Source organism: Engraulis encrasicolus, chromosome 24 (assembly GCF_034702125.1).
Source record: "Engraulis encrasicolus isolate BLACKSEA-1 chromosome 24, IST_EnEncr_1.0, whole genome shotgun sequence".
Classification (NCBI taxonomy): Eukaryota; Metazoa; Chordata; class Actinopteri; order Clupeiformes; family Engraulidae; genus Engraulis; species Engraulis encrasicolus.
In genome coordinates this window covers 7,987,177-8,007,619 of record NC_085880.1, presented here as the reverse complement: position 1 = coordinate 8,007,619, position 20,443 = coordinate 7,987,177, and the positions used below count along the sequence as shown (strand labels likewise).

General features: G+C 46.3%; 1 protein-coding gene across 3 annotated transcripts in view; it reads left to right on the top strand.

The window, feature by feature from the left end:
- The first annotated feature begins 1,796 nt into the window (after positions 1-1,796).
- The window catches only part of srfb (serum response factor b), a 43,627-nt gene continuing 24,980 nt past the window's right edge, over positions 1,797-20,443 (top strand). For all 3 annotated transcript variants that reach the window (XM_063191451.1, XM_063191450.1, XM_063191452.1), the window contains exons 1-2: positions 1,797-2,908; positions 16,283-16,549. In XM_063191451.1, the coding sequence (XP_063047521.1) occupies positions 2,261-2,908; positions 16,283-16,549 (915 nt within the window). In that variant the 5' untranslated portion in view covers positions 1,797-2,260. The remainder of the gene's footprint in view (positions 2,909-16,282; positions 16,550-20,443) is intronic.

Below are 20,443 nucleotides of genomic sequence, written 5' to 3'. Positions count from 1 at the left end.
AACTATTCAGGGAGGTATATATTTGCAAGTCAGTGTGCATGAATGATAGCGCGTGCTGCATAGATACCAGAAGCATGTAATGTAAGCTCTACTGAACATGCCGCCTTCAGACCCACAGCTATGTCACTTTTTAATCATATTTACTACTATACCTCCTGAGCATATTTACTCCCTCTTCGATACTTTTACTCTCTACATTCAGCTTTAGTGTAATGAGAGAGATATCTTGCATGGTGCTTTCACATCACAATAGGGCTCTTACCACCACCACTGCTGCAACTACTATGTGAAGTGAAAGCCCATTGGGAAACTCTAACTCCCAGTGTCATTGTGACACAGCACTACACATCACACAAGTGAACACTGCACACTGCACACAACAAAATTGCATTTATGCCTCACCCGTGCAAGAGGGCAGCCCTCAATGGCGCCCCTAGGGAGCAGTGCGGCGGGAGGTATCATGCTCAGGGTACCGCAGTCATGGAGGAGGATGAGAGAGAGCACTGGTTGATTACTCTCCCCACCAACCTAGCAAGGCGGGAGTCGAACTGGCAACCTTTAGGCTACAAGTCTGACACCCTAACCGCTTACCCATGACTGATAAATTGCATATCATATTGGCTCATAGTGGGATTCGACACTAGTACAACTACTACTACTACAACTATCAGGGCCGTAGAAGTAGCGGAGTGGAAATGAGTCACCAGGGCCACGTATATAGGGAGGCCCATAGGGGGTCACATTTGGATTTCTTTATTTTGTGTGCATTCCAATATGTGACCTTGCGTCATCCAGTTTTGCTTGTGCCCTCACGTTTGCTGGTGCCCCGCCTCAGTGGAGAAAACAATTCAGTTTCCCCACTGTCAGCCTAGCTGGGGGGTGTCCAGAATTAGGTCTTCATTACATTTCAAGTATTGGCAGGGGCGCCGCCAATGAAAGATTCAAATTTGGGGCCCCCTTAAAGGCCGCTGTCAGTGCTTGGGCCCTTAGAAACTGTAACCCCCCCCCAGCAGCACCCATGAGTATAGGGTCGGGAGCCCTTTCATACGACTTTGTCATAGGCCCAGCCAAAAAGCACTGCATGAGCACATTACAATAGTAATCAAGCCCACTCTGCAAACAAAGTTGACATAAGCCCGGTCTCTACCTTGACCCTCCACATACTGCAAATATGTTCTGTCATGCAACAGAGAGCTTGCCATGGCCCATTCATTTTGTTATGTGTTCATTAGTTAGGCCTACTGAGTCTCTGACCTTAACCGTGACCCTATGGTTAGTTTAAGACTAATTAAAAAGGAATGTGTACTAATCCCAATTTAAACAACTTAACAGCTCAACCCATGTATAACCTTAAGTATTTACCAACAACATTTGAAAAGTTTAGGCCTAACTGTCCTTTTCAAACTCTCATTGTTCAAGGGACTGTCCTACGTGTGCTGAGACAAGAGACTAAACTAATATGGCAATGGCTGTTGAATTATGCTGAATGCAAAGTCCTCAAAGACGGTAGAAGTCATTTGCGTTAAATAATATCAACTCTGAACTCGCAACATATAATTCAAATGTGTTAACAATCAAGATCAAGTACAGAGTAAAGTCAGTCTTTCTCTGTAGGATGACGTCTAGCAAATGCAACCATGTTGGCATTTATTCTAATGAACAGGCCATTTGGGCCAATGGCGTTGCGAGACAGATTCGCCCAGACCAATGGAAGGGCGTCACTGTGACTCACCAAATAAGGAGAGACAACGCCATAAAAGGAAACATTGTATCTCTTTATAAGGAGGGAAGTAGATCGTACATTGATATATACGTCCACTTGTAAGTACGATTCAGAGCAACAATAACTTAAACGTTTCACATATTACCTAGAATAGTTTGCACTCTTACAGTGAGTCGGTATTAACAGGGACAAAAGGTTTAAGGCCGCCATTGCCGCCGTCTCCCACGTTTACCGAGTGAACTACATGTCATGGCGGAGTGATTCGAGAGATGCACTCTGCATTTTCCTTTTGGAGAAAGTGCTTCGAGTTTTGGGAAAGAAGGCAGAGCTAGACTGGAGGGGTGAGGGGTCTCAGGGACAGCATCACTTTTGAAACTTTGCATAGGTTGTTACGTAGAGATTCCGGATAAGGCTTTGCCCATATTTTTCGCTGTTTGTTTACCTTTGCTAGGTTGGTGTGCTGTGGAGCAATTTTAGCAGGCTGTTCGAGTCCCAGCATTTGGCTGGCACACTTAGCTAATTATTTTCCAAAATAGAATGTTATCTAGCCAGTCTGGATCAGCACTGAGTGGTAACGGATCGACGACTGGAAATAACGCGGCTCACGGTTCTGTGGTTATCGGCAGAGGGCTTCGTCCCGGTTCTGTCCGAGCAGGGCAAGCGGTGTCTGGGGTGAGCGATTGCACTGGTGCGGTCGGACGACCGGGGAGCGGGGCAGGGATGCTGGGGGGCAACGGTCCAGGCGTGGGGTCTCGTGGAGGAGTGAGACCCGGTAACGGGGCAGGCTTGACCACATTGCAGTCGGTCAGTCAGGGTGGGCTGGTGGGCTTAACTTCAGGCGTTGGGATTCCCGGTGGCGGCAGATATGATCCTGAGAAGGAGTGCGCACCGGTGTGTAGCGGTTCGGACGCGGAGTCCGACTCAGGGGACGACGATGATCCCATGAGTTCAGTCGGGGACAACCGGAGAGGTGTCAAGCGGGAGCGGGCAGAGATGGAAGCCGCTATGGTAGGGCCAGAAGCAGGCGTTGCTCCAGGGGGTTACGGTGTGGTCACCGGAGGGGTGGCTGGCGCCAAGCCAGGGAAGAAAACTCGCGGACGAGTGAAGATTAAGATGGAGTTCATCGACAACAAGCTGAGAAGATACACAACGTTCAGCAAGCGGAAGACTGGAATCATGAAAAAGGTGAGAGGGCATTATGTGTGTCTCAAGTCATTCTTAACTTTTTCTGAAGTCTCGTGTCCATTCAATTAATTGGCTGCATCAACATATTGAGATCTGAGCTGGACTGCTGTTTTGGCTTACAATGTAGTCATTTAATCCATGTTAAGGAAAACTTCTGGCTATAGTGGTTTGAACCATCGCCCTCTTTGTCTGATACTGATATCCCACATAACTTGAAAAACTAGGCAAAAGTTCTTTCTACTTCAAGTCACATTAACCCCACATGTCAAACTCTACAACACTCTACTGATGGCAGGCCAGATTTTCCCTGTTGCTTTGACAAGCCGGCCTGCTGCGACTTTATTGACACAGTTGATGACTAAATCACACCAAAGTGACCAAGTGTTGTTTATTCAGGTAGGTGTATCTGCCCCAGTCCATTCGAAGGTGTTAAGTTGAGTAAACACGTTGAGTGTGCAGTTGGAAGGTGTTCCTGTGCACTTGGAATGCACAGCAGCAGAGACAGAGCCATTGCACAGATAGTGTGGTGCGGACGGTGGTGTTGCATAGACCCCAACGCTGGCAAGCGGTGACTGGGAACCACTGAAGACACGACCAGCCCCCACCGAGCGCTTAAAATAGACTGTAGCAACTGACATTCTCTATTTCGGACCACCACTACCACCAACCACCCCCCTCAAATAAACACATACAGTACGTACGTGCTCACTGTGGCTCAGGCACACACACACACACACACACACACACACACACACACACACACACACACACACACACACACACACACACACACACACACACACACACACACACACACACAGGCATTGCAAGCACACACATAGACTGACTGAGCTTGACTGAAGTATTTCAGGCACTCCATTGTCACTTACTCACTCACCATGCCATTCTCTCCTGTTGCATACAGCCAGGCTTTAGATGCTCAGCTTGAAATGGCTGGCAGATATCACCTTGGAAAAGGACACACACACACACACACACACACACACACACACACACACACACACACACACACACACACACACACACACGCCATACCACTCTGTGCAGCGAGCCCCCAATGCCAGGTCGCAGAATATGTCTGTTTAAGACCTCTCATTTAAAACATTCTACGTGCAGTTGTTGATCCGGGTTGCCATACTGTGGTGTTAATTTGTCTAAAGCAGCGTGGCGTGGTGGAGGAGTCTCTCTCTCTCTCTCTCTCTCTCTCTCTCTCTCTCTCTCTCTCTCTCTCTCTCTCTCTCTCTCTCTCTCTCTCTCTCTCTCTCGCTCGCTCAGACTTTGGGCAGAGACAGCTGATCAAAACAGCATGGCAGCACTTGACTGTACTTTCTCAGGAGCTGGGGTAATCAAATGACTCCTCCTCAGCAGCCTGTGCAGAGGAATACAGACAGACAGACAGTCTGGCAAGAAGGCAGTCACACAGACGGGGCAAGCTGACAACTAGACAAGACATACAACATTGGCTGCGCCCACAGACACATGCATGCATATTTCACATGAAATAAAACAAAGTGAGTCATTCATTTGAACACTCGAACCGTTATTCCTCCAGTAAGCTTAACCCTAGAAAAATCTGAATAGAATGACTAAAAAAGAAAATTAGAATTGGAATTTAGAATGGGGCATGAAAATGAAACAAACGCACACCAATATGCTGACCAGCATCCTTCCTGCCCTTGGTGCGTTCGTTCGTGCGTGTGCATGTGTGTGTGTGTGCACGTGCGTGTGCCGCGGATGCACCCAGCTGCTGGTGTTGGCAAGAACCCCAGGTGGAGGGACCCTGGGCATGGTGTTGCGCGCCGATGGACAGAGAGGGCTGTTCTGGCCTGGCAATAAGAGTGGGCAGTGGAGTGCACTCTTCCCAGTGTCGACAGCGCCTACCCATCGAGCTGAGCTACAGTACAAACTGCTCCTGGATCAGTGGATAGGGTTTTTGCCATGTGATGTGAACACCCTACTTGTGCCTCTTTTCCACTGCCGTTTTTTTGGTAGGCCTACAGCTCGACACAGCGCGACTCGGCCGCCACTTTTTGCTTTACGATTGAGCTGTGTCGTGCCTATTCGAAAAGCAAAAAGTGGCGGGCGAGACGCGCTTTGTTGAGCTGTAGGCCTACCAGAAAACCAGCAGTGCAAAAGAGGCATTGGTAGCTCATTTAACAAGGCAGTGCATATTGACAGAACACCAACACTCTGTGGCCATGTGCTATTCTATCCCACAGGCCTCTGAGAGAGAGAGAGAGAGAGAGAGAGAGAGAGAGAGAGAGAGAGAGTCTGTCTGTCTGTCTGTCTGTATTTCTCTTTCTCTGTGAACGTCAGTTCAACATTTGTTCACTGAATCCCAGGTCTGTGTCTGTCCATTATTCATTCTGTCTCACCATTCTGTTCCTCATTAAGTCTGTCTCCTATTGTGTCTCTCTGTTTGTCTCTCTCTCTCTCTCTCTCTCTCTCTCTCTCTCTCTCTCTCTCTCTCTCTCTCTACTCGTGGACTCTGCTGAGACGAACATCACAGGTGTAGAATGGTGAATAAAGAAATCACTCCGCTGTACTAAGCAAAACACCAAAAAAAGTCAAGAGAGATTTACATCTATGCGTTTTTAAAGGCTTGTTGTTTTGAAGCTGCACATTGTTAGATTTATCTGTCCAGACCAGAAGTGAATGAATTACAGTGCTGAAGAGAGACCATTGTGGTGAGCTCTTGTATGAACGTCATAAAATCCACTGTGGATAACCAGCAGCACATCGCTCGCTCTGGTTCCTGCTCATTCACCGTGGCTGCTTTGCCTAAAACATCACTGCTTCACCCTAGACATGCTGCATTGGAGCCACAGACAATGAAGGATTTGACTTTAAGCATCACTCAAGTAGTTTTTTCCCCTCCTTAAAACAATGTTTTCATAAACTGTTTCTGAGGTTCATTAAGTCAGTACCTGGCCATCTTGTGTGACTACACTAAGTCGTCTTTAAGGGTGTCTGTCTGTACCGGGTAGTTTATATGAAAAACAATTGTTCTTCCATCCTTTATGGAGAATGGATGGATGTGTGCAGACAGCTCTATTTCCCTCCAAACTTTGTATGTTCACTGATTTATGGCTTCTTTTGCAAGAGGCTTTGGATGAAAGTGTCTGCCAAATGTATCGCTTCCATTGCTGTAGTGTAGATTTAAAGTCCCCATTGGAAGATGTGGGGCAGTTGTGACACCCTGTTTGTGGCTTGTGCCTCAGCTCGCATCTGCTCCAGAAAAGTGGAGACCTCATAAACAGTGGCAGATTGAGTTGTTTACATGACTGCCACTTGTGTTTGGAATTGGAAATAGATTTCTGCTAAAGGTGTGAAAAGCACCGGATATCTGTTCTATTTCTGTTTTTAATGGTCGAGAGACAGTTCAGGAGTAAAAGCTTTCTGAAGAGCATTTGGTGTGTGTGCGTATGCTTGTGTGTATGTGTGCTTGTGCGCCCACGCCTGTCTTTGAGACCTTTTGGTATTCTATACACTTGTTTGGGACACATTTTGTAGAAGAAGGTACCGCACACTCTTGTCCATCGTGCTGCAATTTATTAACGAAACAACGTCAAAAAAAAACTTGAGAAAGGCCATACGGGCCGAAATGTTGTTTTGTTAATAAATTGCAGCACGATGGACAAGAGTGTGCTGTACCTTCTTCTACAAAATTGATCTTGCACCCGCTACCTGCACCTCGAAACCTCTGGTGTGCGTTGGTTTCCTCCTTCAAACGTGGGACACATTTTGCCCACATTTATTGCACAGCCTGTCTGACAGTGTCTGAGGTGCGAGTATGCGCGTGTTGACACACCGCTCCTGCTGATCCCTTCACCTCGCCGGACAGCTGACTAAACCTCATCATGGGGGTGACCCCCATCAAAGGGCCTCCAGTTCGGGGGAGAAGGGGGTGGTGGTGGTGGTGGTAGTGGACAGAGGACTGGAGGGCTACTAAAATGTGTGGTATACAGTACGTTGCGTACAGTTGCGTTAGGCAGAGCCATTTTATCCAAAGTGACTTTCCGTTATTGGGTGAAAGATACAGGTTGCAGTCCCTGCCTGCACCAATGGGAGGTTATGTGCCTTGCTGTAGGGCACTACAGATGGTCATGGGAAAAGATAGGGAGGTTACACAGTTTTTCTAATGGTGAGCATGGGATTCCAACCGGCAACCATAAGTGTATGTGGTAGAGAATGGGTTGTGCGAATGGGGTAGTGGATTGGAGGGAAGACGGGAGGGGGGCTCTGTTTTGTATGCCCTGTGGGGAGGTGAAGTTGTGTGGAGATGATTCTGGAGTTGCTGGACAAGTGGAGGAGAGGGGAGCGGGATTTCTGTTATATCTGGTGTGTTAAGACGCAAAGGTGTCAATTTCCGGGTCCAGAAAGTGAAAAACCCTGCCACAGGTTCCTTCCAACGCAGGTGACTCCCATAACTAGCTGGTCTACCTGTCTTGAGTGCTCAACAATTAGACAATTCAGCGCTGGTTTGATCAAATTTGTGGCAGGCTTTTTGAACCCAGGATCGACACCTCTGGGTGGAGAGGTGGAGTGGAGGTGGAGAGGGGAAGGAGACTCTGTTATACAGTAGGGCTGAGTTCAAAAGATCGAATCGCCATCCAATATCGATTCATGTTCGAAAAGTGTGATATCGATTCACAACTTTGTGGATCGATCTTTTGCAGATGATTACAGGCGCCATTTTCTCAAACACATCCTGTGGCTCTCTTCCACATTCATGTAGGCCATCATGGTATTTCATGCTTGTGTGGGCATCAAAGGCTGAGATATTTAGGTTTTTATAGCCAGTCTTAAAATTCTAGGTATAAATGGGTTGAAGTAACAACCCAGAAATACAGAAGATCGATATCGAATTGAATCGGATCAGATTGTGGATCGAATTGGATCGTGACCCTCTAGATCGGAATCGAATCGATCCAGGAAATTTGGATCGATTCCCAGCTCTATTATACAGTATTTGGTCTGTGGGGAGATGTTGTGCGGGATTATGGAGGTTCTGGACTGGGGTGGAGGAAAGGGGAGTGGGGTCTTTTATATCCGATCCGTGGGGAGTTGTGTTGAATGGAAGTGCCGGTACTGGTGAGGCGTTGTGTCTGTTGGCCAGTTCCTCCAAGAATTCCTTTTTTGTGTGATCGAGGCAACTTGGTGATTGAGGCGCTGCTGTCCAACAGCTGACGAGACAAGACTCAAGCTGATGGGGGAGGTTCACACCACACACACACAGCTATCTTACTCAGGGGGGAGCAAAGAGGGCCAGGAACTCTCAAAGCAATGCCTAGTCATTTTGTTCAGTCATGAATTTTCATTTTCAAAGTTTTTCACTGGTTCCTTAACTTGTTAAGTAGTGGAAGGAACCTCGGAATTCACATTGCATCCTGCAATCACTAAAGCATATGTGTCAGTGAAGGTACGGGGACTAAATGTGGCCGTAAAGTCATTTTGTGTGGCCCGCGAGAGCTTGTTACTGTATGGTGTTACAATAATGATTTTTTTAACATGCTCTATACCACTGATCTGGCCCCTGGTGAAATGTTTGTTTGACACCTTTGCTCTAAGTCTAAAGTCAGATGCAAGGAGTTTCTGAATGAGAAAATGTTCCAAGCTGTGTCAAAGCTGTTGGGTAACCAAACAGGAAAATTGCTTTGTGTCAGTTTTAAGCTGAGGTGAGACGTTGGAGTGTGAGGTTAAGAACTTGTCCCCTTTTTGTTACCTACAGTAACAGTAGATGAGATTGTTCTTACTCTACTTGAAGCGGTGTATTAGCATAGCATTTATGAGCTACGCAGTTCCCCCTGCTGCTGTGCTAATCATGTTTATGACCAAGGCCTTCTGTGTTATTATTTCTGCCCATGGGAGGTCATCAAGAGCAGATCTGACTGCTGAGACTGTTACCATGTTGTCATTGTATACAGTGGACCTAATCTGGCAGCATGGTGCACAGTCCCTGAAGGGGGGCAAATTCAAACTGTCAGTGAATGACACTCATGGAAAATAATGATTCATTCATTCGCCCAGTCTCTTGTGCAAGCGGTTCCACATGTCAGTGACATGCAGAAATATGTATTTGTGTCCGTTGTAAAACTTCTATTTACTTTTTTTTTAAACGTTTTAAACTTTTTTTGTCTTTTTGTTAATGGAAAGATCAGAAGAGTTGGCAATATTTGCCTGAAAACCCCACACTTGCCTGTCTTTGACACATCAAATCACCCCTAGCTGTATGCAATTTCCTGTTTGTAATCTCGAAAACCCAAATCATCTTTGAGGAAGCTTGTGGCTGCATGGGTGGACGTTTAAATGAACACATACAGCACCATGACATACCAGTCTCTTGAAATGAGTCAAGAAGGGCTTAGTAAGTGAAAGGAACATACTACAATGTAGAGTAAGCGGGTCTTTTGAGCCTTAAAAATGTTGCCCCAAATTGTTTCAGTGGTTCTTAAAATTGTAAGCTTGAGTTTGTGAGAGGCACTTCAGAACTTGCTTTGCCGCCCTCAGTGATCTTTAACCGCACCATTTAACTTTAATTAGGAGATGCAGACTCAACACTATTCCACATCCAACCTGTTGGACAACATACCGGGAAAAAGTATGGTTAGACTTTACTTGATGCCGGAGTCATACGTATGACATAACTGTGTCATGATAAACATTGTCATGACACAGTCATTGACGTGTCATAAACATAATGTCAATGTCAAACGTATTATGGTCATGAAAAGTTGACATTGTTTGGGCTGTCTTCACCATAACCGAATGTTGCTGAATGGCAGCAGTCATAACATTTTTATAACTTTGACATAATGTTTGTTATGTACTGTACATCACTGTGTTACGACACTTCAATGGCACTGTTATGACATACATATGACCCCGGCATCAAGTAAAGTGTTACCAAAAGGACTTGTGTTTAAGTGGCCCTTAATGCAATTTAATTAGCTTTCCTTTAATGCATGCTTCCTTCAGCTACTGAATGCATCATCCATCTTAGATGAGCATGGGGTACTGCATAATACACCTCTGAATATTCAAAGGTGTTCTTTGGGTAGAGGAGGACCAACAGTAGACTGCACAAGGGCTGAGGTAGAAGCTTTTAAAACGGCCAGCCAAGCCTTAGTATCTGGTGTCTTGTCCGCGGAGAGAATAGATGCTGATCAGATGCATAGAGGTTTGTGTTAATGCTGTTTTTCCCTGGGGTTGATGTCACCGAAGGAGATGCATTGTCCATATGCCACTGAGTCATAGCGGTGTGGTCTTGATGTGAAAAACAAATGCTGTTCCCCCCCATGCGAGGCTGAAGCGAAGCGGTCAGATGAATAGAATAGATGGAGGAGTATTTCAGCTGTGTGGGAGAGGGAGCATGCGTTGGAGTTCTTTGCGAAGAAGGCTCTGCTGCACTTAGTGCTTTTATGCCCACCGTGTTATTCTTCTCCTGCTGTGTGTGTGTGCGTGTGTGTGTGTGAGCATGTGTGTGTGTGAGCATGTGTGTGTGTGTGTGTGTGTGTGTGTGTGTGTGTGTGTGTGTGTGTGTGTGTGTGTGTGTGTGTGTGTGTGTGTGTGTGTGTGTGTGTGTGTGTGTGAGCGTGTGAGCGTGTGAGCGTGTGAGCGTGTGAGCGTGTGAGCGTGTGTGTGTGTGTGGGTGTGTGTGTGTGTGTGTGTGTATGGTGTGTCCAGGCAACCATCCATCCATCCACGCTCTGCTGATAGTGTGTGTGTGTATCTGAGATGTGCTGCTCTTCCTCAGCTGTGAGTGGGCGATAGACGTGGCCTTGTGGGTCTGAGAGGAGGGGACGGATAGGGGACCTGTAGCATGGCCCTGTAGTGACCCAGCTATATGCTGCCCAACCACACAACACACTAGGGTTGTAAATCACAGCCTCCATGGCGATTCGATTATTTTCTATAATTTCTCACGATTCAATACAATACGATCGATTAGACTTTTTTCCAATTACTTTTCCACTTCTATTATGTTATGGAGCTAGGACATTGGGCAGGGGGCAGCTATTTGATTATTTTCGATACTTAAGAATGCCCCAAGATACGATGTGATTCGATTCAATCGTTATATTGCGATGTATCGATACATTTCGATTATTATTTACACCCCTACAACACACAGAACCATACTCACCTGCAAACAGACACACCAACGCAGGCACCAACTCAGACATGCACATGCAGAGGATGCAACACAACAGTGCAGTGAATGTGCCAGGTCAAGTCAGGTAAAGTTCACAGTTTTTGGGCTATGGATACGGTTAGGGCTTTGTCATGGTGTTTGAAGTCGAAGTACATTATTAAACACTGATGGAATCAAACCAGTTTTATTTATTGTTTTTTATTTGGTTAAATGTGACAGAATTGGGCATATCAATGGCATGAATAAAGAGTCTTCATCAAATAAAATGTTTAGCCATCTCACTGCTAAAACATGGTTTACGGATCCGATCACTACGCCCAACACAGTTCAGCATTTGTTTCACCCCTAGAACAGACAGAGACACACACACAGTCATACATCCAGTATGCAGACACAATGTAGATGCATGGCAACATGCATGCGCACACACACACACACACACACACACACACACACACACACACACACACACACACACACACACACACCTTGCCCACCCCATTTAGTGGCAGTCACCTCACGTCTGCCTTTCCTGCATTGATACAAGAAACTCTCAACTAAGTGAACTTCCTTCAGAAGATCATTGACCTGCACTGACATAATATTTATACTGACCACCAAAGCTGCACCGAGCTCAGTCTTTTGGTTTTACAGGACACATGAAAGTTGAAAGGAGTAGGAGGTTCTGTTGTGAGGCGCAACCGTCTCACTCGCTCTGTGTACATTTGCACGCATAAATACTTAAAATACTTACAATTTCTATCATACGGAGTAACCACACAATGAAACAACAAGAGATATTTGCAGCCCCCCAAAGCCACATTAAACCAACACTTTTTTTTATTCTGTTTAATCAGACACACAGAAATGGCAGTGTGTTTCACGGGGTGTTGATTTAAAGCCACTTTTGTTGCTTTAAACCGCGAAGCCCCCACCCACCCCACCCCCCTTTAATTGAGTCTGGGTGTCTTTGCATGATTGGGTGAAGCTGTCTGCGGTTTTCTTTAGGCCATGACGGAAGGCTGACAGCCGTGGATTGATGGCCTTAATATACAGGAGCAGGAGGCACGCAGACTCGACTCTACTCGAGGAGAATATTTAGCCCTTCGCTTGTTTGGCTTGGAGAGCGGAGTGTAATCCCTGGCCTACTCGTTTTGCCCATGGTTTATTTTTTTTTATTATTAGGCGGTTATATTAGGAGCTGTCAAAAGATGTGTCATCATCATGTGTTCGTCAAAGGCTTGCTTCACCGCAGATGTCGTCTTCTTGGAACCACCACAAGTGTCCTGCTATAACGTCATAATATGGCGGCGGATGGAATTTTTCATCTTCACAACAAAGGGAAAATAGATGTTTGTGCTTAGTCTACCATGGCTAGCTCCTTAGACTGACAATTTTGTTCTTTTTTCCCCACTTTGACTGATTTGCAGATGTTGTGCGTTGAGCTGTTGAGGGACGAGATGAAAAACATGACAAAGCTGTGATTTATTAGAAAGTGTGTGTGTGTGACGCAAGTACATGGCACCACTTGGTTTTGAGTTATTAAGATCTTAAACATCTTCAACAGCCCTACTGCCAACTGCACTAGGGAATGATATGCCCCGGAGCATTTCAATTGTGTGTGTGTGTGTCTGTGTGCGTACGCATCCAATTCTCTCTGTGTGTGTGTGTGTGTGTGTGTGTGTGTGTGTGTGTGTGTGTGTGTGTGTGTGTGTGTGTGTGTGTGTGTGTGTGTGTGTGTGTGTGTGTGTGTGTGTGTGTGTGTGTGTGTGTGTGTGTGTGGCCTGATGGTTTCCACTTAACTCCTTCCTGCCACTGCTCCACTGCAAGTGTGTCATGTGTTCCTGTCCGACATTCCATACAACAGGTGAAAACTGCACAGCGGGGAATGTTGGGTTCATTGATCTGTGTGCGTGCCCGTGTGTGCAGGGCCGCTGACAGCTTTGGCTGGGCCCAGAACAAAGTCCTCTTAAAGGGCCCGAAAGTCAAAGAATGCGTGCACATCAGTGGCACAGGTGCTGGACCAAACGTAAGATAACTGAAAAGAAAATAAAGGTCCGCAACATTGTTAAATGCTCCCAAATATTTAATGTCACGTGCCATTAAATATTTGGGAGCATTTAACAGTGTTGCGGACCTCTTAAAGGGCCCCTCAGCCCAATACATAAAATGTAATGAGGACACAATTCTGGGCCCGCTATAACTGTCCTCTTTGTCCCACCCTGTCAACACCCGTGTGCGTGCGTAATGGAGAGAGGGTGATTGGAATGCTCTATTGAGAAATGATTAACCTCTGATGCCTTTGTTTAGTCACTAAAATACTCCTATTTGCAAAAAAGCAGGTCCCCAGCAGAAAAGGGTAAAGAATCACAATCTTAGCCAGATCTACACACCGATGATCAGATGGCCATGAGAGGTGATGATGGGTTTGAAATAAAAAGACATCATCTTCAAGCTTTGCATGGTGACCCTTTACTAGTATGAGCAATGCCAGAGCTTTCGATCAAAATGTTAAAAAGGGTCAACCTCAACATGCAACAGGCCAGCTCTGGATCGATCCTGACTAAACACACAAACTTGACATGACCCCTTTTTTCATGCAAATTTTCAGGTTGCACTACATTTCCTTTGATGTTTACCCTTGGTGCATGCACACAGACACACACATGCGCGCGCACACACACATACACACGCATGCATGCACACGCAGGCATGCACAGACGCACACTCACATAAACAAAGACAAACGGTTCACCCGTACTTCATAGAAGTCTCAATGAAGATGTGTTGATTTGTGTCCGCTAGCTCGTATAATAATGTCAGAAGGACAAGCTTAAGGACAAGCACTATCGTGTTTCACGGCCACTCTTGCCAGTGTGGACTCATGGACCATTCATGTGCTCTGGGAATTAAGGTAAATACCAAACGCCGACATGGGAAGCACATTGCAACCCATCCCCCACCTCCCTTGTGACATTTTCCACTGGACAACTTGTTTAAAATGTTTATATACAAGTTGCAGAGACTGAGTAATATCTACCTCCCGGAGCACATGAAAGACGCGTCACTCCCCACTCACTCTATACCATCGGTGACCCTGTACAAACTAACAATTAATATCCAAATCCACTACCCATTCTATAGCACCTACTGCCCACCCCACCCCACCCAGTCAAGACTACTGGACACCATTACCACCCACCCTAATCCAGCACCACGACCTCGACAGTCCTCGACCACCACCACCACATCACTTCCTCCACTATCCCCGCCAGTCCCTGTCATACTTCTGTCATCGCCTTCACAATCAACACCAGTCCCACCAACCCACCCCTATCCACTAACACCATCAACCCACCCCTACCCACTGACACCACCAACCCACCCCTATCCACTGACACCATCAACCCACCCGCAGCCAGCCCAGTCTACATCACCCACCACCAGTGGCACAGCACTCCACCACCGTCACGACTCATACCACTCCTCCATACAGCCATACAGCAACACCATCCCTTCACCCGACTGTTCTACAGCATCATTACAATTCTCCATCCCCACCCCATCTCCATCCTCCTCTGTGACTGACTTACCCTGACCATGGCACTCTTTCGGCTCTGCTCCCTTATGTTGCCATTTAGGCCGCCAGTGCACTGTGCCGCCGCAATGACAGTGAGAGTTTCCCAGTCGCGTTCTCACTTTTTCACTTTTTTTTCCTCCACCACATCATTTCCTCTAATATTCTACCCCCCACCCACCCGCTCTCCACCACTCCATGACACTCCCCTCCCCGCCGCTCCCCTCCCGTCCAGGCAATCATCGCTGCCCTGTCCTGGCCCATTCCCATGGAATGCCATCAGTCAGCCACTATCACTGCACCCCTATTTCTGGACACTTATCTCGTGTTGTTACAGTGACGTTTTTGGGGCGCCACGTCAGAGCCCAGTGGTGCAGCCTGCTCAGCAGCCTATTGTGTGTGTGTGTGTGTGTGTGTGTGTGTGTGTGTGTGTGTGTGTGTGTGTGTGTGTGTGTGTGTGTGTGTGTGTGTGTGTGTGTGTGTGTGTGTGTGTGTGTGTGTGTGTGTGTGTGTGTGTGTGTGTGTGTGTGTGTGGGAAGGGGAGAAGGAGAGGCAGTGTGTGTGTGCACGCATGTGTATACCCCTCAATCATTGCGCTCAGCACAGCTTAGTTCAGATAAAAAAGGTGCGATGACTTCATCTTGGTGTTCATGGTCCAGTAGCTGCCCCCTTCCTCCACAGCCATAGGGCCCAGATCATCATAACATACACATCATTACAATGTACACCACACAGTCCATCATAAACATCTTGACAGACAGTCGCGTAAGCATCAGTGACAGCTAAATATGCTTGTCCTCCTTAATGTTGTCCATGTGATGTATACGTCTCTTGGCTAGACTCTGGAGGGCCCGAGAAAACAAGCACACACACACACAATCCTGCAGCCTGAGCTCATTGATAATTACATCACACTGTTTGTTATTGTGCCCAGAGCGCTGGGTTCTGTGGGTTCAGTGGCTCGTGAAAGGGGAGGCCAAATAATTAGGATATTTGGTGTGCGTGTGCGTGTGCGTGTGCGTGCGTGCGTGTGAGATGGGGAGGGATGGGGGTTGCTGTCAAGTGGGGGTGCCATTGCTAGTGAGTTATAGCCATCCAGCCAGCCTCAGCAACTTTGTGTGTGTACATCCAGCATACTTTTGGCTCTTTTATTGGGGTAATTACGACATTGATGTAATGATCTGGCTCTTTGTTCTTGACTGTGTTCAGACATCCTCTAATGAAACACCACTGATGATGTATGATACTGAACTAAACTGTACATCATGCCTTAATTTGATACTTAACCGATTGGCTGTCTTTCATTCATTCAATTTTGCTTTTGTGCTCTTCAATTTTGTGTTAGTGATCTTACTCATTTTTCTCTCTCTGAGTGTGAACCTAATTTTGTACTTTATAGCGAGTACAGGTGCTATAGTATGTGTGTTTATGGTGTGTATAAGTGATGTAGCGTATGTCCTTATGAATGGATACTAGACTGAGAGACACTGGAGAGGCTGACTATAAGCTACAGAACACTTACAGTAAATGTCCTTCAAGATAATTAAAGTGCTTTCTCTCTCTCTCTCTCTCTCTATCTCTCTCTCTCTCTCTCTCTCTCTCTCTCTCTCTCTCTCTCCAGGCGTACGAGCTGTCCACTCTAACGGGTACTCAGGTGCTGCTCCTGGTGGCGAGCGAGACGGGTCACGTGTACACGTTCGCCACACGCAAGCTGCAGCCCATGATCACCAGCGAGACGGGCAAGGCCCTGATCCAGACGTGCCTGAACTCGCCCGACTCCCCGCCGCGCTCCGACCCCTCCACCGACCAGCGCATGAGCGCCACGGGCTTTGAGGAGACGGACCTCACCTACCAGGTGTCCGAGTCGGAGAGCCTGGGCGAGAGCAAGGTGCGTAACACGGAGCTGTTTTTATTTTGGTGCACTTTGAGGATCTTTATGGTCGCTAGGTGTGTGAAAAAGGGGAAGTTTGTACTAGGGCTGCACTGGGGCCGAAATAAATGTCCTGAGCATTTTTGGCATAGACCAGGCCCTCACACGCACACACCCAACACACACATACACAATATGATAGTCTACTGTCTATATATGAAGAGTTCAGATGCAAAAACCCCTAACTCCATTTCTGAAGACCTGCACTTCTATATTTTTAGAGAACCCCTTTGTCGGTTTGGTTTACATTCATGTACTTGATAATACGTATAAATAAAATAAAATTTTAAAATGTGCAATTTTGATAGCTTTGTATTAAATAAAAATGAATTAAGATTATTTTCTGAAAAGGCACTTAGGGGGTTTTGCATCTGAACTCTTCATATACAGTAAGATGCACCAATTGTTCGGCTCATTTAAATTGTGCCCTGGTCTCTAAGGCAAAAATAAACTGACTGCAAAAAGACAAAACAAAAAACAAAACAAAAGCTGGGCTGTCATCCCACTGGGAAAATTCCCTATATGCCAGATGACCATTCCATCCCTGGTATGCACACTTCGTAACTATGTAGAAGGCAAACTTACAGTATTTGCAAGATGTGTGCCATGGACCGTTTTAATACTCCGTTCATTGTGGAAGTTGATGGGTGAGTGCAAGGTACTTTCACTTTTGTAGTATGAAGTAACTTTTGTACCGCTTTTTTTGGTCGACGATATTTGTGAAAGAGGGGTGTTTTTGTACACCACATAACTCGAAGACAAGAGTAGTCTTTCTTTTGACTCTTTCTTACCCACCTGCTAAGAGAGACTTTATTTGAAGTCAACAATAGGATGGAGATAATGTTCTCAACTCACTTGTTTTTTATTTAATTCAAATCTGTGAGGTTTTCTTGTGATTCCGCTTTCTCGTTCTCTCAGGTGTGAGCTTCACTGTGTGAAGTACTGACACAGTTGCAGTCTGGTTGCTAAGATACTATGAGAACTTCATGCGTCTTTTTTTTTTTAATTCTCATTCGAGCATCATGCCTGATCAGTCAGTGAACAATGGTTTGCATTAAACTTAGGTTGGCAAACTAAATATCTCTTTTTTTCTCTCTCAAGTTCTCATTTAGACGTCATTGCTCATAAGAGACAGCAGGGACAGCAAGGAGAGCATCAAGACTTGCCTCAAATTAGCTAAAAACATATTGACAATGCACAACATTTTCAGAGAAAAAATTCTGCGGACAGATGTAAGAAAAGTTGAACTTTTTCAAAGGAGAGCCTCCTGTAACAAACATGGTGGTGGGAGTTTCATTGTCATGAATATCGAAACAGCAAGGTGCCATGCTATGTGCATCTTTGAGCTGTGCTAGACTGCTTTGGGTTGTGCTTGGTTGAGATGCGTTGGGTTGGGTTGGGCTGGCTTTTGTCAGCTGCTGTTATCTGCTACATTGGGTTTGGGTTGAACAGGTGGGCTGGGCTAGACTGGATTGGACTGTCTGGCCGAGCAGGTCAAGGTGAACAGCAATATGCTGCATTGGGCTGGGCTGAGCCGGGTTTGGGTTGGGCTGTGCTGCATTGGGCTGGGCTGAGCCGGGTTTGGGTTGGGCTGTGCTGCATTGGGATGGGCTGTGCTGGGTTTGGGTTGGGCTGTGCTGAGCTGTGCTGGGCTGGGCTGAGCTGGGTTTGGGCTGGGCTGAGCTGCATTGGGCTGGGCTGGCCCATCTGGTCAGCAAGGTGCCAGGCTGAGCCTTGATAATAGCCCCATTTGTCATGGGAAGCAGTCAGCACTAATGTCTTCAGCTCTCAGGAAATTGCTTTCATAATTCTGGTGCTGAAATTCAATTACCATGTCTGAATCTGTTTTTTTTACCTTCCTCCTCCCGCACAACGGTTTCATCTCATTAATATGTAATTCCATCAGCTACTGTGATAAACATCAGAGAGAGAGAGAGGGATGAGGGGGGGCTTCATTGGAATGTGACCCCTCACGTACAGCACAGTATGAAATGATTCTCTTACCACATAGCACGTCACCTGAAAAGTCATCAGAAGTTAACAGTACAGTATGAGTTTAGATGGCAAAGAGAAATCGCATCTGTTTCTTGGAGATGAGAGGTGTGTGTGTGTGTGTGTGTGTGTGTGAGTGTGTGTGTGTGTGTGTGTGTGTGTGTGTGTGTGTGTGTGTGTGTGTGTGTGTGTGTGTGTGTGTGTGTGTGTGTGTGTGTGTGTGTGTGTGTGTGTGTGTGTTTCTCGCACGTGTGTGTGAAAGGAGTATTCAGCTAGGGGCCACAGGGGCCAATGATGTGAATCTTTCTCGGCGTGGCTGGGTCAGATTAGGGTCTCCATTTTAAATCATCTGCACATCTCGCCCACCTTTCTAGCTGCGCCACATGAGTTATGGAGGAATGGAGACGAGAGCAGAAATGCTGCTCTTCTCACTCCCTGTCTCTCAGATGATCCAGACACTCCAGGAGTAATCTCCTTTTCAGGGTGCGGCGTAACAGCTTTGGCCGGGGCCAGGACAAGGTCATCCGAAGGGTCCCCCAAGGAATATATCCAATGTAATGAGAACCCAATTCTGAGGCCCCTTTTCTCCCTGGGCCTGGGAAAACTGACCCCTTTTGTCTCCCCGAGTCAGCTTCCTCTCCAGTCCACTAGACTAATAAGACCCACCAGTTTATATACCGTACACATTCCCAGACGTCTGCTGACAGGTGATGGGTGAATGGGTGGATGGGGAGGCAGAGTGGAGGTGAGTAGTTGGCGGTGGTGGTGGTGATGATGCAAGAGGATGAGATACTGCTTACTGGATGTGGGGTGGTAGGTAGATCGGCCATGTTATTAGCTTTACATGTAGATTAGAGTAGTGTCTTTATTTTCCCATGCTTTTTTTTCAGTCCAGCTCCAAACAGTTCATTTTGTATCGGACATCTAAAAAAAATCTGTTTCATGGGAAGCTGCCCATACACTGTTCTTTGAAGTCATAGAAAATCTTAAAATGTGTTGATAAATCATTACTTTGACTTATTACTACATATTGTTGGGCTTCCAGCAAAAAGCTATCTGAAAGATCAATCTTTTTAATGATTCAAAGCTATGAAATGTTGTCGGCACAATTTAAGTGTCGTGAAGCCAAGAGTAAGTGATGGTGATGGAGAGGTCAGTCACGCCTGTTGCTCTAATTTTGTTGAGTCAACGCAACTAAACCAGAAACAAACAAGGTTGATGAACTCCAAATGAACTCCAATGAAGGCTAGGGGTTTTCGTTCAGCGAGGCAGTAAATCGTTTTTAATTAGCTAAACCAGCGCCGTTTCCTGCTCTTCTTTTAATGGGAGATTTACAAGACATTGGAAATTACTACAAAGGGAACAGTTTAAAAAAATAACCCTTGGCTTGCTGTTTTGTGTTCAGTTAAAGTGTTCTGGTGAACTTGCAGTGCATCTGAGACAACTCTTCTTCCTGGCTCCTAAATGTTAGAAATGTCATTTGGAGCCTGAGGAGGTTCTTCCTCCATATAAGGGGGGGAAGCTTTTTCAAAACTCATCAGGTGTGATGTCTCATCTTCTCTACATTACTGTGTGCGTGTGCGTGTGCGCGTGCGTGCGTGCGTGTCAGTCAGCTCATATTTCTTCCCAACACCTCTCTCCATCTTCATTATCTTCTCATCTCATTTACCACCTGCAAACTGCCCACAATAAGCCGTGCCACACACAGTAACCTATGCCACACCGTGTGTCTGTGTGTGAGAGGCGAAATTCAGTGTTCCATTCTGACAGCTCAACCATCATCAGGTTGTTGCGGCGAATCAAATGGAATGGAGCGGTTATGTTGTTCACTTGATTGGCCGCTGGAATGGCTGAAAGTCG